Below are 27,619 nucleotides of genomic sequence, written 5' to 3'. Positions count from 1 at the left end.
TTGTGTTCTTTTTTGTGTGTATATTTCACATTTGTATGTGTATGGGAAATCACATAAATAAGGTGCCGCTGGTATAGAGGGGAGAGCGCAGAAACAGTGACTACCCTTTTTTTTTTTCTCTGTGACATTTAACTAAAATATTAGGAAGAATATCTCGCAATTATTCAATCTCCTTTTCCAACTCCAGGACCAGGTGGATCCACGGATGTTTCTGTTCCACCTGGGGTTAGAGGAACGTAAGCTAAATCAAAGAATACTTATTATACATGGGTTTTTTGGCAGCAAAGATTTGTATCGCCAGGCAGTGGAGAAACGCTGGCATAATAAATTGGGAGATGATAGTTATTAACCAAATACAATACCAGTACACAATGGAAAGGGGATATTATTATCAACTTGAAAAGATCAACATGTTTGATAAAATCTGGCGACCCTGGAAATTATTTTGGGAGGAACGCGTTGGTACCCCTACATGACAAAATTTTCTTTTATATTTTTGGCCCCTGCACATTTGAAATCAACGTATTAAATTACTATGAGATCAATTTGCGGGCCCACAAGATATATTCCGGCTACTCCCAGGAGAGAATGTTGACGTTGATGTATGAATGTTAAGAAGAAAGGGTAAACGATATTTGTTAGTTCTATGAATTATATATATATCGTGAGAAATTCTTTTTTATTTATAATTTTTTTTTTCTTTGTATCCCTTTTGTATTGGACGCATACACGTACAGTATATATGTATTCATACTAAGAAGTTTGATATATGAAATATGGTTCTGAGAATATTATATTATTCTCTTTTGAATAAAAATATATAGATAAAAAAAGAAAAAGGAAAAAAAACAAAAACAACTTGATTCCGGAATAGGCGCACTATATGGGCTTAGGGAAGCCCCATCAAATGTAAGAGTCCACTGATCTTTTAAATAATTATTTTTGAATAATTACATATTGCACAGTCACCTGGTGTTAATTGTATGAAATTTTATTTTATTGGAATTATTTCAGTTGTTACATGAATCACTGTGATGGGACAGATGTTTCCGGTGATCATCTTAATCAGAACTGGATCCCGAGCCTTCCTCGAGTGCTTTCAGTTGTTCTACTATGGCTCTCTCCAGCTTTTCATTTTGGTACTTTAAGATGCTGAAAAAAACATTGAATATTTGTCACATTTATTTGTATTGCAATTGTTAATAAAACATCACATAATCTCACTGCCTGGTTCTCCCTCTTGAAACTACACTGAAAAGAGTTCGTGTTCATTTACATGTTAAGGCTTATAAATTTGCTGTTACTTAGCTGCCCAAATAAATCCATGTCCAGCCTGTGATGATTAAACATGACCAGATAATTAAGCCTGTTACTGATAGCCCAACAATACATCCCTTTTTATTATTTGCATGCAAATAGCACTTCCATGCATGTATGTATCTAGTCACGGTAATAAGATATATTCATAGCTTATCCAATAGTAGGAATAACTTCTCACAATCTCCAGAGACCTGGGATGAAGACAGAAACAAATTCCATAAAATGTACTCACCGTATTCCCACAGCAAATATTATAATCAAACAACTGAATACAGCCGTACCGATCAGGAACATGGCTTGCGCCACAATCTCCACGTCTAAATTAATGGGGGTTTGTGTCGCGTTTGAGGGCATTCCTGGTCCTTTTGAAATTGCATGAAGAGAAAGAAAGAGAATCGATGAAATATGCTTAGATGTAGCATACCTGTTAAGTGTCTCTACACAAATCCTTGTATTGGGTAAAATAAGGCTCATTCACCAAGTGGAAGATAATTGAACAATTACTGCATTTCTGTTGCTCTATTCAATAACTGATGTGGCAGCCGAGTCTGAATATCAAGTCCTGATAAACTGTTACTCCTTACTTACAGTTAGCAAGTATCAGCTCAGTAGCTTGTGAGTCATATTAAACAATTGATATCTCACTCTTTAGTAAATTGACCCACATGTAGCAATATCTGTGGACATGAGGTTGACTTATATATCTCACTGGTAAGATCAATATATAGTGGTGTATGGGAAATATAATGATATGGAATGTGACAATAAACACCATCTTTTTGATCACAAAATCAAACCTACCGCTCAGTCTATAAAACAGGGTGCTGACAGGTGTCTTGCTCTTCGTTTGGGCAGTACAAGTATATTCTCCCTCATCACCAAAGTCAACATCCTTTTTCTCCAAGAAGGGCTCGTCCGTGATGCTCAATGTTTCACTTTTGTGATTTACTACCTAAAACGAGTAATGGTGATAAACAGAACAATAATAATATGCAGTAGATTCATTACTTTTACTGTTATTAAGTATGTGCGCTACTAATTCCCTCGTGTCACACTTGCTCTTTTACAAAGCCCCATAGTCGCTTTTTGATTATTTTGGCCCCAGGAATGCTCTGCCTTTAATGTGTCAAAATAAAATATTTTATCTCACAGAAAACAGAGTGCTTTTACCGGTGGTATTTTTGACAAACATTCCATGATCGGTAGTTCCACAATTTAGTTTATAAACCAAATTACTTCTCATGTTATTTACAGTTTAATGTGGAATAACGCGATGCTCTGATATTACTTGGTATTTTGGAATTTGAAAAACTGCAATAACTATTCTTGACTTAAACTACTTTTTAGTCTTCAGTGAAATATGTATTCTAGTTGTGAAATGTCTTATAAGGTCTTGTGAACATTACCTTCTTAAAAACGTACTGGATTGGTTCCCCCACATCGACGTGCCAATTTAAACTACAATCAAATATTACTTCTTGACCTTTGATTACGTCTGTAGTCCGATCTAAAATGAAAATATCAAAAGTGTTATATATATCATGACCTCAAGATTATATCAACTGTAGTATAAAATGTGCGAAAAAGACTCATTTCTTTTATAATTAGTAGCGTAAGGCTAACTCAGATATGCATAGACCTCCACCAGAGCACCAGGAATACGTTTCCATTCTTGCTGAAGATAAATAAATAGGAAGGTGAAAATATGGAAAATAAGCCATTATGGTTATGGCTAAAATGGTTAAAACAAAACATAAAACACAACAATAATTAGAAAAAGAAGAAAATGTGGGATATAGAGAAAAGAGGTTGTAAAGTATTGGGAGAACAGGTCTTGCCAATGTATCCTATGACTTTAATAAATAAGAGAAATTTTCTATTTTCTTGTACAGAATTCTGAATGTCTTACCTCCACATTTCAGTACTTCGGTCATACAGGATTCGTGCCCGCTACAAGGTTTGCAGGATTTCCCACTCTGCACATCTAGAACAATACAAATGTAATTATTTGCCACTATTCTGACAACTTTTTTCTAAAGAAATGCAATATTTAGTTATTACATGCTTCTAAATTATATTGTGTAGATAATCAGCCTAGATACGTGATTATTTCACAGAAAACAGATATTTGGAGTTTACAGGCCAGTGTCGCTACTTGATAATATGATCTGTCTTTTTTTGTGCCATGCGAAGGAGTTCACCCATGAACCATAATAAAAATGTTTAATATAATTTTCTGGCAGTTTCTTACCTTTGCATATATTGTTGTCTCCAGTGCAAAAGCATAGCGGACACTGAGCAATCTTTTCTAAAACAGAAATAAAAAGTCATAGTTGGATTAAATGGTTATAGGAACAAGAAGCGTATACTGGTGGCAATAGAATAATCCAGGGGTAATTTCAACACAGAGCGTATTCCGTGCTGAAAGAGATATACGTAGAAGAATTACATGTAACACATGTTTGAGTAGAGTTTTGTAGAAAAATCTTTGGAATCTTTTATGAGCCCACCAACCAGGTTTACTAGACACATCAAGAGAATATATCACGACTGACTTTATTTTAATAAGTGATAACCTTTATAATGTAATTTATGAGTGGATATTTTCATTTGATACTGTGTGAGGAGCAAAACACTTACCTCTACATTGGCTATGACCTCCCATGCACGGTACCTTTACCTCTTCACAGTTCTTACAGCTTGTGAGAGTTTGGATCATCAAGCCTGCAGAAAAACATTTAAAAAATCAATACAATGATGGCTCATATGAAGAAAATTCTGATTAATATAGACCTGTTCTGGTGACAGTATCCCTAAAATGGGAACCCCTTAGTGGTTGTTGTCCTGTTTCCATTCTTAGCAAAGTAGGACTTATCTTAACCTCTCAGTGGCCACTCTCTTAACAGCACCTCTCGGCTGCTCCATTGGATTATCTCCTTTCTCTGTATTGCACGATACATTTCTGATGTCTCTTCCCCCCGTTAACACTCATACCCTCAATCACCAGCAATTAGGACATATTGTATGTGGAGAATCATGCCAGTGCTGAACAGTTGGACCCATCATGTTCACAAGGATTGTGATTTGTTGTCGTGATTAAAGTATATTAGAAAGACACTTACCACATGCTTTATCCCCTAGAAAGAGAAGAAAACAGAATAAGAAAATGAAAAAAATGATTTGCTATTTAACACTAAAAATACAAAGATAAATGTTTTTACATTGTATGTTATTCCACAATAAATTAAATGTGGAAATAAATGATTTTATTCCGTTTTTAGAAGACATGTCCATAGCATTCCTGGGTTATAACCAGGTCAATTAATATATAATAGTTTGGAACATTTGGAATTTTGAAGTTTTGGAAAGGAATTTGGAAAAATCTGAAATAACTTTAAGTTAGGAAAATATATCTATGGAAATATATAATAACTTCATGAAAAAGAGTCAAACACCAAACATTTAAAGTTAGGTTCTGTCTCTCTGTAGAGCTTTCCAGCCAATACACAATTCTTCCTTTACAAAACCAAAAATGATGTTGAGCATTCGGTTGGACAACTATATTTTATTGTTTTAGTGATGGTTATGTGGGATTTTGTAACCCAACAAGGTAAAAATGCCACACTGCTACAATGTCGGAAGATGTTATTGTTATTTGACCATTAACGTTTATCTCAATAAAGGTTTTTAATTAAGAAACTGATTTCTGGATATAATTTCTTTTAAAGTTCCTCATTCATTAAATGTAGTCATTGTTTTAAGCCATTTGGGACATGTTTATATTTTGGATAAAAAAAAAACCACATATAGATGTTTAGAAACATTAAATTGTGCTTACCTTTCAGATTAGGACAGTACCCTGGAAACAAAGATAACAACATTAATGCCTCTTCTGTAAAGTCTATTTGCACGCATACAGTATATATCGGCCAATTGAACTATTCGAGTCATCCATAAAGGTTACAACCAATGCCCTGCCAAATAACTGCAAACACTGCTTTCTGTCTATCCCTAGGAGTCTTCTTTCTTAGCCCTGTTGCTGACTACGAGGGGATCAAGAAATAAGCATCCCCATCACACATTTCTATTACGTGTTCCCTCTCACATGATGCACTCAGCAGGGAGCTGGGATACAGTCTAATATCCAAGAACTCCACTAGGAGAGCACTCAATCCCCACTTAATCACAAAGTATGTCTGCTTTGAGTGGGGGGTGACAGAGCCTGATAATGTGATTATGTGGGTTAGGGTGGAAGCTGAGGTCTGGATAAAATTATTATTCCTCATAAATACATAAATCGATATAATTCCACAATAGGTGGTCTGTTGCCCAGCCACTAATGTAACAAGAAAAAACCCAAAATGTGAAAATAAATACCCCCATACTGGGCATAAACATGATGAACTATATAGAAATTAATACAGAACTACCAGTAATCTCTTTACACATAATGCAAAAAATACATCAAATCTAAAAAATAGTCCTCATTATTGTTAATGCTCTATTGGTTAATTACCTGCAAAGTTACATTTCAAATCTAATATTAACACACTAGTTATTTAGGTTTCCAAAGAGATTGTGCGTCTTAAATCCTTACTTACTTTCTGACATAAACTGGGTAAAGATGGCACTGAAGTTTGCTTTAAGGTGTTTCAAACTCGCATCGATTGTGTTCATGTAGTGAGTTCCTACCAAAAGAAAAAAGTTTAGTTACGGGCCAAATACATACATTTCCCACCCATTCTGTGATCGTCGGGATGCAGGGGTAACCATATACTTCACAATATCCTTTATTCATGTTTAGAATATCGGGTCGGTGAAGACTAAACCTCTATTTGTCTCCTTTGAGGAAAAGTACCTGTTAGAACATTATCTTTAATTACGTTCTACCCCTTCCAAATCTCAGCAACAATTTGGGAATAAATGAATCCCCGATCTGCTGTACAGAAGTAAAGTTGATTTGAGTCGTTGAACGAGCATCTGCCAGCCCAACGGCGCTAATCCTTTTTTTGAATCTACCACTAGTGTTATGGCTCAATCACTGCACTTCTTCTTTGTAACAATATTCAATACACACATCGGTCTATATATGGCTACTGGAGATAATGGGGTTAATAAAATGAAATATAGCAAATAAATACCTTCAGCGACTGAGGCACCGATCGTCTGCACAGGGTTGTCAAGTTGTTCAACCAATTGGGAAATAGCAAGTTTATCTGAAAAACACATTGTAAAAGTCATGAAATTGGAAAACTGCATTTTAAACCACTTTGACCTGATGTTCTCCAGGAATAATCGACCCACTGAGTGCAGCGGCATCATAAAAAATCAGCATTTTCAAATGTTAAGAAATTTCAAGTTATAAAGTTTTATACAAGATTGAAGAGGATTTTCCACCCTGATATTGTCATTGGTGTTGGCACAGCTAGAATTAGGACATATTGTACCCGAGCTGACCCTTGGAAGCTTTCTATATGACAATCCCATTCCTTACAGGGGCCAATATTAAACCAAACAAATTTAAATGAAATATAATCAACCAGTCACTCCCAAAGATAGAACCCTAATGCTTAATACAAGGGTTCATGTTTTAATCCTAATACATTTATTAAGCTGTTACTACTTACCAAGTAGAAGACCTGCAAAGTGATCTGTTATGTCACTTATTCCCTTGCTTATGTAAGCATGGACTTTTTGAAAATCTGCCACATGCTTGTTTTTCAAAATTATTTTAAACTGATCAAGCTTTCTTTCAGCGTCCTGATGACATTTTAGGCAGCCTGAAACCTGGGAATCAGGCATTAACACCAAAAGAAATACAATACAGAAAATCATTCTGCTAGACATTAGCTTTCCAACTAACCAAACAGCTGTCAGTTAATGGAATGTGACAAGGAGCAGAGTTGACAGAGCATAAATTCGCTGGGTTTGTGATGTCATCATTGTTACATCACAAAGCACCCATCACTTGCATTGGCCATAGTATGTGTTAATCATTTCTGTATATATGCCAGTAAACGCTCTTATACCCACAAACAATGTAGTAGAAACCTTGAGTTTGATTAAAATTCATCAGGGGACCCTATGTATCTATACCACAATCAGATAAAAGATACCACTGAGTAGGGGATAATACAAAAGTGTGCCTTCTGCGGCGATTTGAAATATCTGGAGGTTTCTTTTGTATTTCTGATTGAAAACATACACTCCGTTTGAATTGATTTGCAGCCAAAAAAAAAAGCAACAGTGGAAGTAACCATGTAATAATGTTTCATTTTTGTATTTCTTTCACAGGATAGAGACGCCCACTTTGATTTGCACAGCCATCTACTTCTTGCAGAGGCCAACAGCAGATCCTATTTACTAGTTTACTGTCTTGTGATTGATCTTATAGGCAAATGAATATCCCAGGTGCCCATAGGCAAATAAACACTACCGAAACCTGTAATAAACTGTATGGGTGTATATTAGGATAAGTGTGGTTATGCACATGTGTAAAGTAGAGGGAATGTATTACCCTCTAACATATAAGCAGGGCACGGGGGTAAAGCAGGAGATGTATTATGCAGGGAGCCAGTACACTTACCATGTGCATGCAGAAGAGAAGCCACTGAATACATTTTAGGGGAAATCTAAGGAAAATGATATTGACATTTTATATGTATAGTACCAATAATGTACATGTTACCAAATACAACATGTAAAAGTAATTGGACACTTAAACTACAGTACATCAAGTACAGAAAACATGTTTAACTGTATCGGTTTGTAAATTATAATATACATCAGTATTATTCCCATGCTGATAATGTATGGTGTGTGACTCCCTGTAGCTGAGCTCAACATCTCGCAGGTGGCAAAAAAGACTGCACTTTTTAAGTCAAATCATACATTGGGAACTTCCAGTAAGGTGGTTTGACCTCTGAAACCCACATGCTGAGCCACGCAGGTGCGCTGTGCTATGAGTCGGCATCCTCCCCAGATTTCACTTGCACGGTCCTGGAATGAAGAGGTAAGTCCCAGGTCCTGCATGTATCTCTTTCTGTCCCGTGAATTTTTTTTTTTTTTGGATAATAGGTATTGCTTGGGAATCCAAATGTCATCAGCCAGCATCGGTAAAACCACACTCAAGACTACCTTGATAACACACCAGTCATACCACCAGAAACAAACACTCAAATTGTGTCCACGAAAGGTGTTTGGCTGTATTCATTCAGAAATATGGGGCATGGTTTGTATTATGGACCGATTATATTATAACTGATGAAGTCGTTCGGTGATCCCTAATTCTCTGATTCTTTCTTTCTAGTTTGATTACTTTTGAAACCCATCCCCCAGTCATATTTCATGCAACCAGGTTCTTGTCTAGAATTGGTGACATTGCACTCACATACTCTGTGCAAATACTCTGAAAAATACCCTTCATAAATGCCTTTAAATCCCCCTATATGCCACTCTGCCTCCAGAAATCCCTTAAACCCCCTTTATGCCACCCTGTCCCACGATATGCCTTTTAACCCCTATATGCATAAGAGGGCATAAGGCATTTCTGGAGGCAGGGTGGCATATAATGGGTTAAAAGGCATTTCATGGGGCAGAGTGGCATATAGGAGGCTCTAAGGCATATCAGGGAGGCAGAGTGGCAAGCCTGGCCGCAGATGTGCAGAACAGGGGGACAGGTTGACAAATAAAAGGAAATAAAAACAGAATTTTTTTTTTCTCAATCATAGCTTTTATTAAATATGAAAAAATTTACTAGTAAAACTTTTTTCCTATGGGGTCGTCTTATATTGAGGCTTTTTCTTTTTTTCCTAATTTAATATTCAGATTGTGGGGGTTCGCCTTGCTCGATCATAGAACCATAACTATGGTCTTATATTCGAGGTTGTCTTCTAATCAGATCTCAAATAGAGGAGTAAGATCCAGATCCCTTGCAGTGCTGCAGGGGACCTGGATCCTTCTTTCTGGCAGTCGGTGGAGGTCTGTGCTATGCGCGCAGACAACCTCCACTGCTGCTGCCACATCCACTGGGGCTTCTGTGACGGAGTACCGACATCACATGGCTTTCTGGTGCTCTTTCATATAAACTTCGGTGGAAGTTCTGGCAGGAGCAGCGGAGGTTTCTGCGCGCATCATGCAGACCTCCAATGGCTGCCACCCACTAGACACCAAGGAATCTGAAGCATGTGAACAAGTCTAGGGTAGCACTGGTAACTGGGGGCAGGGTAAGAGTGATATAGGGGGTTATAAGGGATTTCTGGAGGCAGAGTGGCATAAAGGGGGTTAAATGAATATCAGGGTGGCAGAGTGGCATATAGGGGATTAAAAGGCTTAACGTTATATTCCAGCGCTCAGCAGTGAATCAGCGCGCTCTTTGCAGAGCAGCGAGACAGAGGCGCTTCCACTGCAGGACTTCTACAAGGTAATTGAACTTCAAAAGGGGGAAAGAGTACATAGTGAGAAGAGGGAGAGAGGGTTGATAGGAGGGGTAGATAGGGAGAAGGGAGTGATAAGGGGTAGATAAGCAGAAGGGAGTGAGAAGGGGTAGATAGGGAGAAGGGAGGGTAGTGAGAATATTGAAATAAAGAGTCAGAATGAGAGAGAGAATGAATGGATTAATGTGTGGATGAATTGTGTGAACGAGTGAGAAAATTGATGAGAATGCATTAATGAATATGTGTTACAAATTTGTGTGAAAGAGTGAAAGAATAAATGATTGTGTGAATAATGTGAATAGCGTGGATGCCAAGGCTGGCCTTTGGGGTGCGTGACCTGTGATCTTTGCCTTAGGGGGTTTTATCTATACCTTTCATTCTGAGTTTTTCTGTGAATTCCAATTAATCTATTCCTGCAAAGCTGGGTTTTTGTGTTATTCTGTTGATCTTTATCTGCTATGCTATGTTTCCATACATTAGTTATGTATACTTGCAAATACAGGGGTTATACCTGGAGTGCTGTTTCCATGTGTTGTTTATTTGATCTATACCCTCAGTGCTGAGTTTACATGTGAATTCCAGTTGATCTACACATGCAATGCTGGGTTTGTGTGTTATGTTGATCTATACATGCAATGCTATGTTTCCATACATTATTTATGTATACCTGCAAATACAGTGTTTTTATGTTTTATTCAGTTGATCTATACATGCATGTGCTATTTACATGTGTTGTTTATTTGATCTATGCCTGAACTACAGGGAGTAAGTAAAAGAGGGGTGTGGTTAAGTAAATGACGGTAAATGACAGTCACGGTGCTGTCAGAAGGAAGGAAGACTGCGTAGACTCTAACAGTCGTCCCCTGATCTGCAGTCAGTGTGGGCAATTTTTCGGGGGGTGTTGTAGAGGAGGAATTGATTGCATGACTGGGAGCGTGGGGCAGGGCCCAAGGAAGTGCTTGGGTAGGGTCCAATTATTTCACTATAAAATATATTGGCAACAGGGTCTAATATTGATATATATATATATATATATATATATATATATATATATATATATATATCTATTGGCAGCAGGATCTCATATTTTTTATATATTGGATATATTGGCAGCAAGGGCTATTTATATATATATTGGCAGCAGGGTCTAATATTAACATATATTGACAGCAGGGTCTAATATTTATATTCATATTGGCAGCAGGGGCTAATATTTATAAATATCGGCAGTAGGGTCTAATATTAAAGAATGAAAACTGCCAGTTCAGCAGAAATCATATTTTAATCATAGTCTTTACTTTAAAGAGATCAGTATATATTGCATCGTTAAAAATGCATGTCTAACGCATATATATATATATATATATATATATAAGTGTATATGTAGGGTTTTATAATTGTCCCCCACACACTTTGGTCTCTGTCCCCCCATGTGCCCCCCCCAAATATGAAAGCTAGTGACGCCACAGGGTAAAAGGTATTTCTGGGGGCAGAGTGGCATATAAGGGGGCAGAGTGGCATATCTGGGGGGGCAAAGTGGCATTTAAATAAAAAAAATGCATTTATTCAATCACAGTTTTTATTAAACATAGAAACATAGTTTATTGAATTAATATTTACTAGTAAAACTTTTTTCCTATAGAGGAATTCCTGAATTAATATTCAAATATTGTTTTTTTGTTCAGGACAAGATACCATTAATTTAATCATATCATCTAATTTACTATTAAAGAATTATAGAATATGTTGAAAAAATGAACCAAAAACACAGCTTCTGACTTTTATTTGAAAAATACTTTACAGAAGTGAAAGAAAAAATGGCCAGACTGGTTCGAGATGACAGGAAGGCAACAGTAACTCATATAACCATTCCTTAAAGCAGATGGGCTACAGCAGCAGAAGACCACATCGGGTGCTACACCTGATAGATAACCCGATAACACAGGCTGGTCTTTCTGGCTGGGGAGTTCTCAAATCGATCCTGTAGCTGAATGCGAACAACAGTCCTCTTGGAGACTCTTTGGACAATAGTGTGAAACTCTATATCATCAAACACTGAGCCTTCACCGACCCAGAAGCTGACATCATGGACATAGTATGGCGGATACAAAGATAAGGTTTGAAAGGGTTTTAGCTGGTGATGCTTGTACTGTTGCATGAATCGAGCATCTGCTGTCCAGAGCAGTCGCCAATCAGGGACATCTAAAAGAAGCAAGGTTATTAGGTCTATATTAATTGTCACCAGTAGAAGACCAAAGTTGTTACTTAGCTGCCCTGGTAAAACTGAAATTATACGTCCTACAACTTGATCTCCATTACAAGCAGGTGCTGACATATTAATCGTATAATGTGCACCAGTAAGCTTCTGGTGAGCAGTTAAAGGGTTCACATTTGTACAGGATTCTAATTCATTCTTAACAAAACAAATAGATTCACTGGATGTAAAAGTCACTAGAGACATTATAGCCTTTTCAACAGCATCAATCAGCAGTTGATGATTGGTTGTGGCATCGTTACTCTGAAAGCCCAACATGATAAGAGTCTCACGGTAAACTGGCATAATCCACAGTGATATTAAACACTTCCTAAAAACAGGCCCACTTAAAACATACAGAGAATTGGATGAAATATGATTTTTCTTAATTATACAGTCAATACAGTGTGTCAGTGATGGCCTCAAGTAACTGATTCTAAAGTTCTGATCTGTGTTTTCATCACATGTTGCATGGACATCCATCACATAAGTGTTTTTATCACAAGAAGCCTTCTTTTCCTGAAGATCATGAAAGTCCCTTGATGGTATTTCATTCTTGTCAGTAGTCCGGATATAATACAAACTGGCTTGAGACTCTAATTGCCAAGGACAAGCAGAAGAAACACAAGTCTCACGTACAAGAGGGAATGTGTCTTTGAAATGATTTAGGATCATGGATTGGCCAAGGAAGGCCACAAGTTTATCATTGAGTAGGTTGGTGGGATGACATGGATCTCTTCTCAGTAAATCCCCACTACATAAATGAAAGAAGCGACATTGTTATATAATGTTAGGAACAACCTCTTAATGAGATGTAATTATAAATCTAAAAATATATGCCATATACAACAGACAGATTATTATTGAAGTTGTCAAAAGTTATCAGCTGGACACACTAAATGTTCCTTGTATTTTCCAAAAGTATGATTTGATGGATCATAATGATTCTGGCAAGATCCTGCTTAGCTAGACAATGACTGATGGGGGATGTTTCAAGACAATATTTTACATAAACATGCTTATGTAGAAGCTATTTTGGCAATTCCATGAGTTTGGGCAATAGGGAGTTAGCAGAAGAGCTTGCAAGAGCGTTGGAGTTTCAAATGCCTCATTTCACAACAGTGGCAACTTTCTTGAGCAGGAAAGGCTGAACTCACCTAGACCTGTATAATGCATAAGAAAATTCTGAACACTCATTGATTTAACATACATTATAAAAAGCCAGCCAGTGAGCCAGGCAGCTCCTGCAGCAAATACACACCAGTGGTGGACCTTTATAATGCATAGTGAAGTCAAGTTTACTTTAGTGAACAAACCGCAAACATATAGTGAGATCACACAAATGGAACATACACGCATTAGTACCTAACTAGACAGCCATCATTAGCACTTACATTTTATCACTCCATTCTGGGGTCTGGTGAGAAGGTGGCGTTTCCATTAACATACTGATTATGTCCAGCGGAATCATGTTCTCCACTGGCAAACCTCTGGTGAAGATATGATTCAATGAGCCATCCACAAGAAATGATTTTTCTTGGCTTCTGTGGCAAAGAGAAACGGGCACAAACAATTATATAAAACATCCATGTGTTCAGTGACCACAAGATATGTTTAACTTTTTAGGCAAAGCAGAGGCCCATGAGCTGCTGCTGAATAATATCAAATGTATAAGTGAAACCTTCACGCAAAGAGCAAGGAGCTAAACATTATTGTGGACTGTTAAGAAAAGCATGTACCGTATACAACCTTCATGGTGCATGATTAGTAGATGCTATTGCAACAGATTACCGGCATCTTAAACAGGCAAAGAAAAAAGAAAACCTTATGACATGAGTTAAGGGACACTCAAACCATCAAACGCACTTTATTGCACATGAAAGCTGAGTATGCCCTACAGGCATGCCTCAGGTCCTTGGTTTGAAAGAATTGTGTTCACTTGAATAAACTATTTACAATATACCGTATTTGCCCGATTATAAGACAAGGTTTTTTCCAGAGCAAATGCTCTGAAAAATACCCCTCGTCTTATAATTGGGGTCGTCTTATAATCAGACCTCAAATAGGTCAGACTATGAGACTAAGATCCAGATCCCCCACAGTGATGCAGGGGACCTGGATCTTCCTCCTGTGTTATGCCGCCCCCCAACTTACTGGTGCTTCTGAATCCCCGGTGCTAAGTCCGGGCAGCGTGTAGAGCGAGGACAGCGGACTAAGCACCGGGGACTCAGATGCAGGGGACCTGGATCCTCCTGTGTTATTCCCCCCAATTTACCGGTGCTTCTGAGTCCCCGGTGCTTAGTCCAGGTAGAGCTCTACGCGATTCACGTAGACAACTTCCGCTCAAGCGCGTAGAGCTCTACACGCTGCCCGGACTAAGCACCGGGGACGCAGAAGCACCGGTAAGGTTGGAGGAGGGAGGGGAATCTACCTCCTGTGTTATGCCCCCCCAGTTTACTGGTGCCTCTGAGTCCCTGGTGCTTAGTCCGGGCAGCGTGTAGAGCTCTACGCGATTCGCCCGGACTAAGTGTAGTTGTAATTTCTGGAGGCAGAGTGCTCTTTTAACCCCCTTAATGCCACTCTGCCTCCAGAAATGCCTTTTAACCCTCTATGCGCCACTCTGCCTCCTGAAATGCCTTATACCCCCATATATGCCACTCTGCCCCATTATATGCCTTTTAACCCCCTAAATGCCAGAGTGGCATATAGAGGTATAAGGCAATTCTGGAGTGGCACATAGGGGGGTCAAAAGGCATATCATGGGGCACAGTGGCATATAGAGGGTATAAGGCATTTCTGGGGCAGAGTGGCAAGCCTGGGGGCAGGTTGAAAAAAGGAAATAAAAACAAAATATTTTTCTCAATCGTAGCTTTTATTAACAAACAATTGTTCACATAGTTTACATGAATTAATATTTACTGGTAAAACTTTTTTCCTATAGGGTCGTCTTATATTCAGGCTTTTTTTCATAAATTAATATTCAGATTTTTGGGGGTCTTATAGTCAGGGTCGTCTTATAATCGAGCAAATATGGTAAATACATTATGCTGGCAGTTATATAGATAGTAGCAATTCTTAATCCCTGAATGGAATGATTTCTGGCAATACATTTAAAATACAGAGACACATGGAGATCCACCATCAACTTACCTGTACCCTGTGGACTGATACCCACTGTATACATCACTGGCAAAGGGAACAACTGCACTCAGAACAAACCCCGCTCTGGCTGCCATGGATACCACTTGCCAGCTGTTATGCCATTCTCTCATTGGACGGTCAGCAGGAGTCCCACCCTGTCCTTTACATAAGGCCACATGGATGTCCCCTTTCTGGGTTAAAACATCTGCACAGCTGCAAAAGAATAGGTATCACTGTCAATGATCACTAATTCTTGCCTTTAAAACAAAAATGCCGTGGTTCCTAAATTTTTATATCTTGTCCCATTTTACAGTGACACATCTTTTTTGCTCCTGGACCTGCCAATCTGGCTGCTTGCATTAATTCCATATGTGGTCTGCTCCATCATCACTTTGTGTAATGTTCACACTTTTGTTCTTTTGACCCATCTTACCCAGCATGCATGAAGAGCGTTTGGGGATACCAATGGGACGTTGCCTTTTGGACCATTTCCCATCAACAATTCTACACCTTGAGAAACAAAGATTTAAAATGAACTGGTTGCCAGTTAATACTTAACCTTTGAAAAAAATTTGCAAGCAGCTCTCTGTTCTTCTTCACACCAGCCTTCCTTCCACAGTGAGGGAAGATGAAAATAATTCTATCATAAGGTGCATTGGAAGACAAATCATGATCTTTAAGTCTTGTTGCATCCACTCCAAAGTAGGTTATAGCTCCTGAAGAGAAGAAACTCAAGATTATATTATTTATACCGCTGAGTGAATCATGGCATTGGCTAATCAAACCAATAAGCCAAGTTCCAAATTTCTGTAAAAAGCCTTAAGAAATGGTTTCACTAAGGACAGCTTGGAGAGTAAATGTCACGCTGAGGCAGAACATTCAAACTTACATAACAGATCATCATTACACGTCTAGCAAATGCATGCATGATTGCCAATATCCTACTTTCTTTTAGTGTGAGACGTTGTTTAATAAAAGGTACATCGAGCTGTGTGTCAGAGTTTAACTCCCTAATGGAATTCTATGAATCCTAGTTCAAAATCTTACAGTGCAACGAAAGAAAACAGTAGGAACATCACGAGACTGAGAACTTACATTGAACTACGTCTAGATAGTAATTTAACCAATCCGCTGCAAATCGTTCCTCCGCTTTTACCTTTGTCTCGAAGTGTCTGTACATTCTGGCAGGCAAAGGGCTTTTCGCATATTGTATCTTCAGCATCATAACAGGTGGCAGTAATACGATATTTGTCTTGGCTGGTATTGCAAAGGGCAAGGGAGAAGGAGAAATTTCCTTCACCCACCAACAAGACATTAAGACGTTCCTCTGTGTTATTTTGATCTAAAAGAGAAATCCAGTTAGAACAAAAGGGGGGACTACGCAATTCTTTTGTTTTGACATTCTTTTATAGTTCCTCGGCGTACACATGGCTGCCGGTAGCTATACAACAATTTTTCACTATACGCCATGCTCATTTCAAACAAAGCCATAAGGCACACCAACATCTCTTTTTAGTTTAAGAATTTAAACAAAGTGTTAGTCACTGGTTTATAGGGCTGCAACAACTAATCGATAAAATTGATAATGAAAATCATTGCCAACGAATTTCATTATTGACTAGTTGAATCAATTTTTTTGATAGATTATAAAATGAGGGTATTTTCCACAGCAAATGCTCTGAATAATACCCCTCATTTTATAATCTGTTTCATTCAGTGTGACTCGCAGCAGTTACTACTTTCAGTCCCTCCGATGATTGGCCCAGCCCCTTTTTTCTCCCAGTCCCTCCCTGCAGCCACACTGATGATTGGCCCCGCCCATTTCCGTATAGCGTCCACACTGCTCAGCAACTCATCTGAGTATAAAATTAATATTTGGGATGCTGAAAGATAGGGGAGGTGGGGGTTAATTTAGGATCAGTCATGGTTAATGGGGAGTTAAGGGTTAATTTAGGGCGAGTCGTGGTTAATGGGGTGTTTAGGGTTAATTTAGGGGCAGTTATGGTAAATGGGTCATTAGGGTACATTTAGAGGCAGTTATGGTTGATGGGGTGTTTAGGGTTAATTTAGGGGCAGTTATGGTTAATAGGGCCTTTAGGTTTAACCCCTTGACTGCTAACGACGGCATGGTGACATAATTGGAAAAGGGTTTTCTAATGACAAATTAACCTTTTAAACGTATGAATTAGCGAACACAACGTGCTATTGGAACACAGTGATAAAGAGCCTCCGTACGCCTATAAAGATCTTCCATTAGAAATCAGCAGTTTACAGGTGTAACAGTTATGTACAACATTAACACCGTCTGGACAAAATATGCTTTTGGGTTTTTTTCCCCCACAAAACCATGGAAATTTCTGACATATACCGTTATATATATATATATATATATATATATATATATATATGGGGTACCTTGTAAAAATAGTGACAAACATACAAGCTGTGTACACATAGTTAGGAAATGTTCTTGCCTTTGGCTGCCCAATCGCGATTAGCAGGAAAATAATAATGGAGCAGATCCAGTAACCGAGAACCAGAAGCATAGACTTTCCTATTATGTTAAAGTGCCAGAGCCAAATCGTTGTATCCCGTCTATGATTCTGGAAGCCAGACCCCTTATGAGTACTTATATGCAAGAAGGGCTCAACCAGCCTCTATTTACCCAACATAGGGGATTCAGTTTGGCCTTTGGTCCCAAGAGACCACTTTCATAACGCGACAAGCCGACAACCAAAGGGTTAATCCCTACAAAGAAGACTGTATGCATCACACAGATTAAGGGGCTCACCCATGGCGACGCACACTCGAGATCCGTCCCAGGAAGTTGTTGTCTTCAGTCGCTTGCTTTTACATCCCCTCTCTGTCAGCGATCTCTGTTATGACTTCTACACAGGCCGCGCACGATCCTGACAGACCCGAAAATACTTTACAAAAGGCATCAGCACATACACCGGCCAACACGCGTTTGTCTCCCAGAGCGCACGTTGATGACGTCGTGGTTGCCAAGTAACGCATCAACATGTTTAGGTTACAGGTCAGGGTACTAGTGGCCCGCACATTGGTGAGTCTCGAATGCTAAATATATACCGTATTGGCTCGGATATAGGCCGCCCCCTAAAAGTTTGGTGCTTTTTTAAAGAAAAAGTTTTTTTCTTTAAAAAAGCACCAAAAAAACATGCTGCCACTTTGTCCCCCCCCCCCGAGATATGCTGTCACTGTCCTCCCTCCCCCCGAGATATGCTGCCACTGTCCCCCCCCCCCCCGAGATATGCTGTCACTGTCCTCCCTCCCCCCGAGATATGCTGCCACTGTCCGGCCCCCCCCCCCCGAGATATGCTGCCACTGTCCGTCCGTCCCCCCCGAGATATGCTGCCACTGTCCCTCCCCCCCCCGAGATATGCTGCCACTGTCCGTCCCCCCCCCCGAGATATGCTGCCACTGTCCGTCCCCCCCCCCCGAGATATGCTGCCACTGTCCGTCCCCCCCCGAGATATGCTGCCACTGTCCCCCCCCCCAGATATGCTGCCACTGTCCCCCCCCGAGATATGCTGCCACTGTCCCCCCCCGAGATATGCTGCCACTGTCCGTCCCCCGAGATATGCTGCCACTGTCCCCCCCCCGGAGATATGCTGCCACTGTCCGTCCCCCCCCCCCGAGATATGCTGCCACTGTCCGTCCCCCCCCCGAGATATGCTGCCACTGTCCCCCCCCCCCGAGATATGCTGCCACTGTCCGTCCCCCCCGAGATATGCTGCCACTGTCCGTCCCCCCCCCGAGATATGCTGCCACTGTCCGTCCCCCCCCGAGATATGCTGCCACTGTCCGTCCCCCCCCCGAGATATGCTGCCACTGTCCCCCCCCCCCCCGAGATATGCTGCCACTGTCCGTCCCCCCCGAGATATGCTGCCACTGTCCCCCCCCGAGATATGCTGCCACTGTTCCCCCCCCCGAGATATGCTGCCACTGTCCGTCCCCCCCCCGAGATATGCTGCCACTGTCCGTCCCCCGAGATATGCTGCCACTGTCCCCCCCCCCGGAGATATGCTGCCACTGTCCCCCCCCCCGAGATATGCTGCCACTGTCCCCCCCCCGAGATATGCTGCCACTGTCCCCCCCCCGAGATATGCTGCCACTGTCCGTCCCCCCCCCGAGATATGCTGCCACTGTCCGTCCCCCCCCCCGAGATATGCTGCCACTGTCCGTCCCCCCCCCCGAGATATGCTGCCACTGTCCGTCCCCCCCCGAGATATGCTGCCACTGTCGTCCCCCCCCGAGATATGCTGCCACTGTCCCCCCCCCCGAGATATGCTGCCACTGTCCGTCCCCCCCCGAGATATGCTGCCACTGTCCGTCCCCCCCCCCCCCGAGATATGCTGCCACTGTCCTCCTCTGCCCCCCGACTGACTTACCGGAGCAGACTCCCGGGTGTCTTGCGGGGCCGGCGGCGGACATCTACGCAATACGCGTATACAACTTCCGGTGCCGGACGTGCCGGCACCGGAAGTTGTATACGCGTATTGCGTAGATGTCCGCCGCCGGCCCCGCAAGACACCCGGGAGTCTGCTCCGGTAAGTCAGGCGGGGGGCCAGAGGTAAAACGCATCGTGCGGTTAGACAACCGCACGATGCGCTTAGACAACCTCCCGTGCCGGCACCCCCCCTCCGTGGGAAGTGCTGGCAGGGGAGGCTGTCTGAGCGTATCGGGGAGTAGGATGCAGGTTCCCTGCACCGCTGCGGGGATCTGTATCCTAGCCCCGCTGCCTGCCCGGCGTCCAGGACTACATGTCCCGGGCGTCGGGCGCTAGACCCCGAATATAGGCCGCACCCCCACTTTAAAGACTTAAAGTGGGGGGAAAAAGTGCGGCCTATATTCGAGCCAATACGGTAATATATATCTATATCTATATATCTAAACGAGAGTTTATAAGTTTGTTTTTCGAAATACTATTAAAACAGGCAATTTTGATTTTTCAATGATAAACATGTTTGTCAATATAGTTTATTTGGATACTATTTGCAAGTAAAGCTGTTTTTTTATCCAAATTGAAGCACCTGAGAATGCAGCCTCTGCAGATCTCTATATGCATCTCAATGAACCTGTAACAAAAAAATAGACCACATGTTTAGCATGTTATTAAGACAAAAATGTACAATTTAAATATTTGCAATGTCTCACAATGTGAATCTGCTTTGTTTTTAGTATTGAATTTCTAAATGTGAATTGTATCGTTTGAATAGATGTTGCACGGGGCTCGGAAAGTGCGAGGAGTTATCAGTAACTGACAACATGAAGACTAGACTTAAACAGATATAGTTGCATACGATATCTGTAAGCGACATAATACAGGAAAACTAGGAGAAAACCCACTAAGGATTCCCGTAAAGCATTCAAGGCCCTAAACAGATGATCTAATATTTTTAGTGACAGTCTCCACCCTTGCGCACTGTATTTACATTTAAGTTTGTCTGTTTCAGCGGAATGTCTGAGCGCCTATATTCCAGACCTTGTTACGGATCTCTCTTACATGCAGATGGACATGGAGAGGTGTGGATGGATCATGGGCCATTCTCTAAGTTCAAGCAGTACGGCTGGAGATGTACAACTAAAGAGGATTCTTACTCCAATAAGACCCTCATGGGTAACTGGAATGAGGAACGGAATGACCTACGTAAACTGAAAGAGAGGAAGCCCATGCCCTCACAGGTACTTCGGAGCCAATAACTAGAGAATATGCATTACTGTGGTAGGGCTACAGTTTTATAATAGAGGTGGCATTAGGTAGGGTTGCTCAAGCTTTCTTATGCTTTCTCTCTCCCTCCTCCTCCTCTCTCCTCCTCATCCTTGTCTCTTTTTTCCAAGTCTCCACTTCATCCCTTCTCCCCTCTCTCTTCCACATCCTTGTCTCTTTTTTTTCCAATCGCCACTTCCTCTCTTGCCTCTTCCTGTTCTGCCGTCTTCTTTTTTCCTCAGGTTCTTGCTGGTGTCAGCTTTGTTGACCAGGCCTCCTAGAGTGCTTACTCAAAAGGCCGTTATGCAGAAGCTCTCTGGAAGGCCTGGTCAACGAAACTGATATTGGGGAAGAAGATGAAAAAAGAAAACAAAAGATAATGTAGAAGCAGAGCTATGGAAAAGGAGAAGAGGACACGGAGGGGGTTGGGAGACATTGAGGGTGAGAGTATGAGAGAGTGTGAGTTAGAGTGAGTGAAAAAGTCTGTTTTTGTGGCTTCTCCCTCGCCAACCCATAACTATGTCCAGTATTTTTTTGAGGAAAAGGTATACACGATACACATAAAAATGTGTTTACCCAAACTGCTTTGGTAAATGGTGTGTTCTTTGTCCTTTGGTTTATGTGACTGGGGCCAACTAACCCCAAAAAGTAATTGGAATTGGCTAAAAACTCCTTTAAGAGGTTTATTAAATAACTGGGCATGATAGGTCTATGTTAAAGTGGATTTGTCAGTGTCCCCAAATCTAAGACTCTCTGTATTGGTGGTGTTATTATTATTATTATTATTTATTGTTTTATATAGCGCCATCAAATTCCGTAGCGCTGTGCAATGGGTAGACAGGACATAAGTAGTATGTAACATAACAAATTGACTTACAGAGACAACAGGTGATGAGGGCTCTGCTCAAACAAGCTTACAATCTAGAGTTCATCTTTTTATCAGAATTACTGTTATGTGTTTATACGACTGAAGGAATGGGTAACCTTATAAAGGCGGCCTCTTCTATAGGTAAGCGCGATGTGGATGGAGTAGATGGAATAGATTTCAGAACAGTAATTAATATCCTATTTCCACCTTTTGTCTCTTCTCTGAGGTAAAATGAATGGAAGCCTAGGTGCAATGCTCTGAATTGATTATTCCCATTCCATCCACTACCATAAGTTTTTTTTGTTTTTTTCTTTTATTAGATATAATATCACAAAATGTTTGGCAAGTTTTCAGGAATTTGAGGTACTGATAAAACCTCATTTTTTTATTTTAGTTTGCTCACTATTACCAAACCTCCCACTCCGTTGATTACCCCAAAAGAGACTTGTCTTCCAGACGACAGGGTAAGTAAAATTTTTGTCTCTTACTGTTCAAATTTTCTTCGGGAAAAATGTCCCTTTACTCCATTGAAGCTTTGACTCTGAGGCCTTGTAAGAAATCCATATTTGAAAGGGGGCTACCTATAATAATGCCTGGACAGGCACTGGTATGTGCAGAAGTAATTTACAAATGCAAAACGTACTTACATTGGTAAAATACTAATTTTTGGTCTTTAGCGGCCTTCATAAGAGCCATAGAACCTCAATTCTATATGTGACCTAAAGTGATTTCTCTGCTTATGGAGGACTGTTAATGCCCCGGTGCAGTTCAGCAGGTCATTGCTGAGAGGCACAGGATTTAGGTGGTAGAGTCATGGCCCCCATCATGCCAACACCATTGTTTATGGATAATTGGCTCCTTCATAAATATCAGTCTTGGTAATGCAGAGTTTGACAAATGCAGGGAGCGAGGTAGCAGTGGCTCCTTGATTTTTAGATTAGGCTCCTATTTTTTGTTCTATTTTATATCAACTCCTAAAAAAAATCAAGCCGTTTCCTTGACTTTTTTGGCCAGTTCCTAGTGTCACAAATTCATGCCCTAGGTTAAACCTCTGTATTGCATATTTTGGGGACGTAAAGCTGAACTGTTGGACTTTTTAGAATTTTTTACATTTCTCGTAGGGAATAAATCTTTAGTGTAAAAAGTAACAGAATAGAGATGGTGAATTACAATATTTGGTCAGTAGATGGCATTCATAGAGTTTATGTAGCGTTTTCCAATAGTTACTAGTGTGATTCAAGTACCTCCAAATACCCACAAGTACTCCTAAAGTACTGTTCCCTACCAAATATTAATTACCCAAACCATATTTTGAAGCGTCTCTTGGTCCCATAAGGCACTAGTTGTGTTTGTGCCACAACACTGATACAAGTGGTGTAGATGCCAACGGGGTTAAATTCCTTATCACAATTAGCGTTGCAGGACAGAACACATTGCTTTCCCCTGAATACACTTAGGATGGTATATATGCTGTAAAGTTTTAGAAAATGCCTACGTTCTTCCACACTTAGTCTAAACATTGATCAAGCTCCTGGATAATGGAAAATTCGGGAAAATGACTAGCAAAAAAAATACTTTAAGGCAGTACTAGTTTAAAGTTGGAATAAGAGATTTTTGCAGACGCGTAAGTGAACTGGTGTTATATTTTAAAATGCTACTTGTTTTTTTTTTTTTTTATTGTCCAACTGTATAGAGAAAGCTGTGTCCTACTAACAATCAGGAAAACATACTTTAAATTATAATGTTTACATTTTTTGCAGTTTTCAAACAAGAACCTCATGCTTTTCCGGGACATCAGCCAGAACTGGATATCTCCCCAGACAAAAGTCTTCAGAGCAGGGGCGTAACTAGACGCCTCAGGGCCCGGGTGCGAGAATCTGTTAAGGGCCCCCCCCACCCCCTCACCCCCCACCCCCTCACCCCCCCAAAAAAAACATGATTTTTACCCAACAATTTTTTTTCAACTAATTCAACAAATTCAATTTACATATTGAATCATAATCAAAGAAAAAGGGGCGCATGTACAAAGGGCATAATCCAGGGGTGTCCAAGTTTTTTCTGCAGTGGGCCACTTCATCAGAACTGTATACGTGCGCGGGCCGCACTCATTTTTCACTGTGACAAAAAATATGGCCTTTAATAAAATATGCAGATTAAAATAAAGTAAAATGACACAAAACCTTTACTCTTCCTCTCACTGATTTCTGGGCCTTGAAAGTTTTGCGACTACAAATTCAGGATTCCCTAGATTTATTCTAGGGATGAACTAAAATGAAAATTCTGGACCAAAACATTCAGGGTTCACTTAACCAAAACCGAAAATGACCCCCACCTTTAAAAATAATAATAAAAACTCACATGTTTAATAAAAGTAGGTAACACGCAATTGGACAAAATTAGCAATATGACTTGGCATGATAGGAGTGTGATTGCTGTTAGCCTAGGCAACCAGTAAATGCTGGTACCTAGGCATGATGGGACTGTGCTCGCTGTGATTGCTGTTAGCAATCACACTCCTATCATGCCAAGTCAGCCAGTACATGCTGGTACAGGGTGGCTGTAAGTTATGTGCAGACCCCATACTGCTGGCAGTATCACTACACAAGGGGGACAGCTAGCTAGGTTTCAGCATGTACTGGCTGACTTGGCATGATAGGAGTGTGATTGCTAACAGCAATCACAGTCCCATCATGCCTAGGTTCCAGCACTTACACATCCATCCAGTAAATGCCGGAACCTAGGCATGATGGGACTCTGATTGCTGTTAGCAATCACACTCCTATCATGCCAAGTCAGCCAATACACGCTGGTACAGGATGGCTGTAAGTGATGTGCAGACCCCATACTGCTGTCAGCATCAATACACAAGGGGGGCAGCTAGCCAGGTTTCAGCATGTACTGGCTGACTTGGCATGATAGGAGTGTGATTGCTAACAGCAATCACAGTCCCATCATGCCTAGGTTCCAGCACTTACACATCCATCCAGTAAATGCTGGAACCTAGGCATTATGGGACTGTGATTGCTGTTAGCAATCACACTCTTATCATGCCAAGTCAGCCAGTACATGCTGGTACAGGGTGGCTGTAAGTGCAGACCCCATACTGCTGGCATTATCACTACACAAGGGGGGCAGCTGGCCAGGTTTCAGCATGTACTGGCTGACTTGGCATGATAGGAGTGTGATTGCTAACAGCAATCACAGTCCCATCATGCCTAGGTTCCAGCACTTACACATCCATGCTATCACACACACACACAGAGCCGGCCTTAGGTGTTCTGGCGCCCTGTGCGGACTACTCCTCTGGCGCCCCCCCATCCCAAAAAAAGAAAGGAATAAAAACTTGTAACAAAACTTGTAACAAAACCCCAATCACTATATACTATGCCAAACATTGATGTGGTCTAGGCCTACCACTTAATTGTCTGGCTTAGTAGTAGGGATGCACCGAAACGAATTCTGGACTGAAACCGAAAGTGCAGCATTTACCTGGCCAAAACCGAATATGACCCCCCCAACACCATAAAAAATCTAACACTTTTATTTAAAGTAAGTAACACACCAAAATAGGAGAAAACAATTAAATAATATTATATATAAAGTCCAAAAATAGTTACCGGCACTCCAGGGACTTTCCAAATAACCACACAAACAACTTCGGTTTTCAAGTCTATATATATCATATATATATATATATGATTAACAGCAATCACATTCCTATCATGCCCAGGCATACCCAGATTCCAGGATTTACTCGCAGACTTGGCACGATAGGAGTATGATGCCCTATCTACCCCTGTCTCACTCCCTTCTCCCTATATACGCCCTCCTAACTATCTACCCTTTCCCTCTTTGAGGTTCACTTACCTTTCAGGAGTCCTGCGGTGGGGGTGCAAGGCCTCTGCCTCCCAGCTCTGCCACTGTATGGAACAGTATAGAATGATGGGAGTTATGATGTACTTTTAGAGCATAATTAGATCATATACACCAATCCACACGTATACACCAATCCACACGTATACACCAATCCACACGTATACACCAATCCACACGTATACACCAATCCACACGTATACACCAATCCACACATATATACCAATCCACACACATACCAATCCACTCTCACTGAATGCTTTCCTACCTTTCCTCTTTTCTCCTTACAGCTCCTTTTCCTGCTCTTCGTTCTTCTTCTTCTTCAGTTCTTCTGTCTTCTTCCGGGTCAGAGGGCACGGACAACGGTGGGCGCGGCTTCAGTGTTGTGCGCCGGGATCTGACAGCAAATCCCGGCGCACAGCAGCTGTTGCCGCGCGGATCACAAGGGAGCGGTATCGGAGGTCTTTAACAGACCTCCGGCTCCCTTGAGTGATGTTAAGCCGGGTTCAAGGAAGATCCTTGAACCGGCTTAAAGTCACTCAAGGGAGCCGGAGGTCTGTTAAAGACCTCCGATATCGCTCCCTTGCGAGCCTGCTCCTCCAGCGGCGGACATTACTGTCCGTCTCTGGAGGGGTGCCGCTCGCCCCCCTGATGAGCGGCACCGGGTGCCGCTCGCCCCCCCCCCGCCGCTAGGTACGCTGCTGGCGGCAGCGGCGCCCCCTGGAGTGTGGCGCCCTGTGCGGTCGCACAGGTCGCACACCCCAAAGGCCGGCCCTGCACACACACACACACACACACACACGCACACTCATTTATTCATATAATCATTAATTCACAGATTCATTCCCTCAATCACACACTCATTCAAACACCCTCCCCACCCCCTTACCTGTACTGCAGCTCCCTCGATGCCGCTCACAGACTTCAGCAGGGGGCGCGGCCCCCCTCTGCCTTCTCTGCTAAAGCACAGAGGAAGTAGGAAGTCACGTGAACTCCGCTTCCTCCGTGCTGTCCAGAAGACCCTCCCACAAGTAAGTAGCAGGGCTTGAGGTGCGGCTCGTGTAAGATCGGTTGCCCTGGCTGCCGATCTTACGCGGGCCGCACCTCGAGGTCTCGCGGGCCGCATTTGGCCCGCGGGCCGCATGTTGGACGCCCCTGCCTTATTTAAAAAAAAAAATAACGTAAAAAAAAAAAGATTTCGGGCGGCCCCTTGGCTTGGGCCCCCCTGCAGCCGGGGCCCGGTCGCAGTCGTGACCCCTGCGACCCCGGTAGATCCGCCACTGCTTCAGAGTTCATGCTATATGACTGATTATAAAAATCCTTGGCTGCTACCCCAAAATCCTTTGCAGTGAAGACAACAAAAGCTCCTATTTGTACCCTGAGCCTTAAAATTAATATAATATTAGGAGCTCCCCTGTAAGGATTGCCTGGTATTTATGACCTTCCAGTGTTTATAACATTTTAGTAAATAATTTTATTGGAAAGTCTATTAAGTGTAAGTATACATTATCAGTGGGGCACTTTGCTGTGGCCTTATACAGTTGCTTCTGACGTAAAGAGTATTGCTAAAACAAACCACATGCTACTGGCTGATAGTCCCAACTATGTAGGTTTTCATATTAACAAACACTTTATGAACACCTGTATGAGGAAATCTCAACATTATTTTCCCAAATAAAAATTGAATATGAACATTAATAGTATACCTAATTTTTTATTAATTTTGTAGGCATTTATTTAGATTATGAAACCTGTTGGTAACCCATTGCTAATATTATATAGTATTCTAATCTAGAAGATAAATATTTTTCTGGGTTGACAAACCAGCAAAACTATTCGCCAAGGGCAGTGCCCCCAGATATCCCCTCCATGGCTACTGTCCTCACTGCTTAACACCGCAATAAGACAAAATCATACCTGGGAACTTTGTGGCTACATTTACCATTGCAGGATGGTGGTAGGGGAGGTGCAGGGGCGGAAAATGGGGCATGCTGCTT

At 41.4% G+C, this 27,619-nt stretch overlaps 1 protein-coding gene across 1 annotated transcript; it reads left to right on the top strand.

Annotated features, from left to right (window-relative positions):
• The first annotated feature begins 20,631 nt into the window (after nucleotides 1-20,631).
• LOC149298003 (cilia- and flagella-associated protein 68-like) lies at nucleotides 20,632-27,363 on the top strand. The gene is made up of 4 exons (XM_089487864.1): nucleotides 20,632-20,856; nucleotides 22,144-22,213; nucleotides 23,510-23,616; nucleotides 27,352-27,363. The coding sequence occupies exons 1-4, from the start codon at nucleotides 20,632-20,634 to the stop codon at nucleotides 27,361-27,363; spliced, it is 414 nt and encodes a 137-aa protein (XP_089343990.1).
• The last annotated feature ends 256 nt before the right edge of the window (nucleotides 27,364-27,619 follow it).

This window comes from Sceloporus occidentalis, unplaced genomic scaffold (assembly GCF_023333645.1).
Source record: "Sceloporus occidentalis isolate IW3139 unplaced genomic scaffold, rSceOcc1.0.p SCAF_35, whole genome shotgun sequence".
Lineage (NCBI taxonomy): Eukaryota > Metazoa > Chordata > Lepidosauria > Squamata > Phrynosomatidae > Sceloporus > Sceloporus occidentalis.
Note: the sequence above shows the minus strand (reverse complement) of the source record. Positions and strands in the feature narration are given on the sequence as shown.

What these genes read in the sequence shown, in the direction of transcription:
- LOC149298003 (XM_089487864.1), top strand. Translation starts at nt 20,632, where the DNA reads ATGTCTGAGCGCCTATATTCCAGACCTTGTTACGGATCTCTCTTACAT. An exon ending in GGAAGCCCATGCCCTCACAG is followed by an intron (nt 20,857 to 22,143) that starts GTACTTCGGAGC and finishes TTTTTATTTTAG; the next exon opens with TTTGCTCACTATTACCAAAC. An exon ending in CTTGTCTTCCAGACGACAGG is followed by an intron (nt 22,214 to 23,509) that starts GTAAGTAAAATT and finishes CATTTTTTGCAG; the next exon opens with TTTTCAAACAAGAACCTCAT.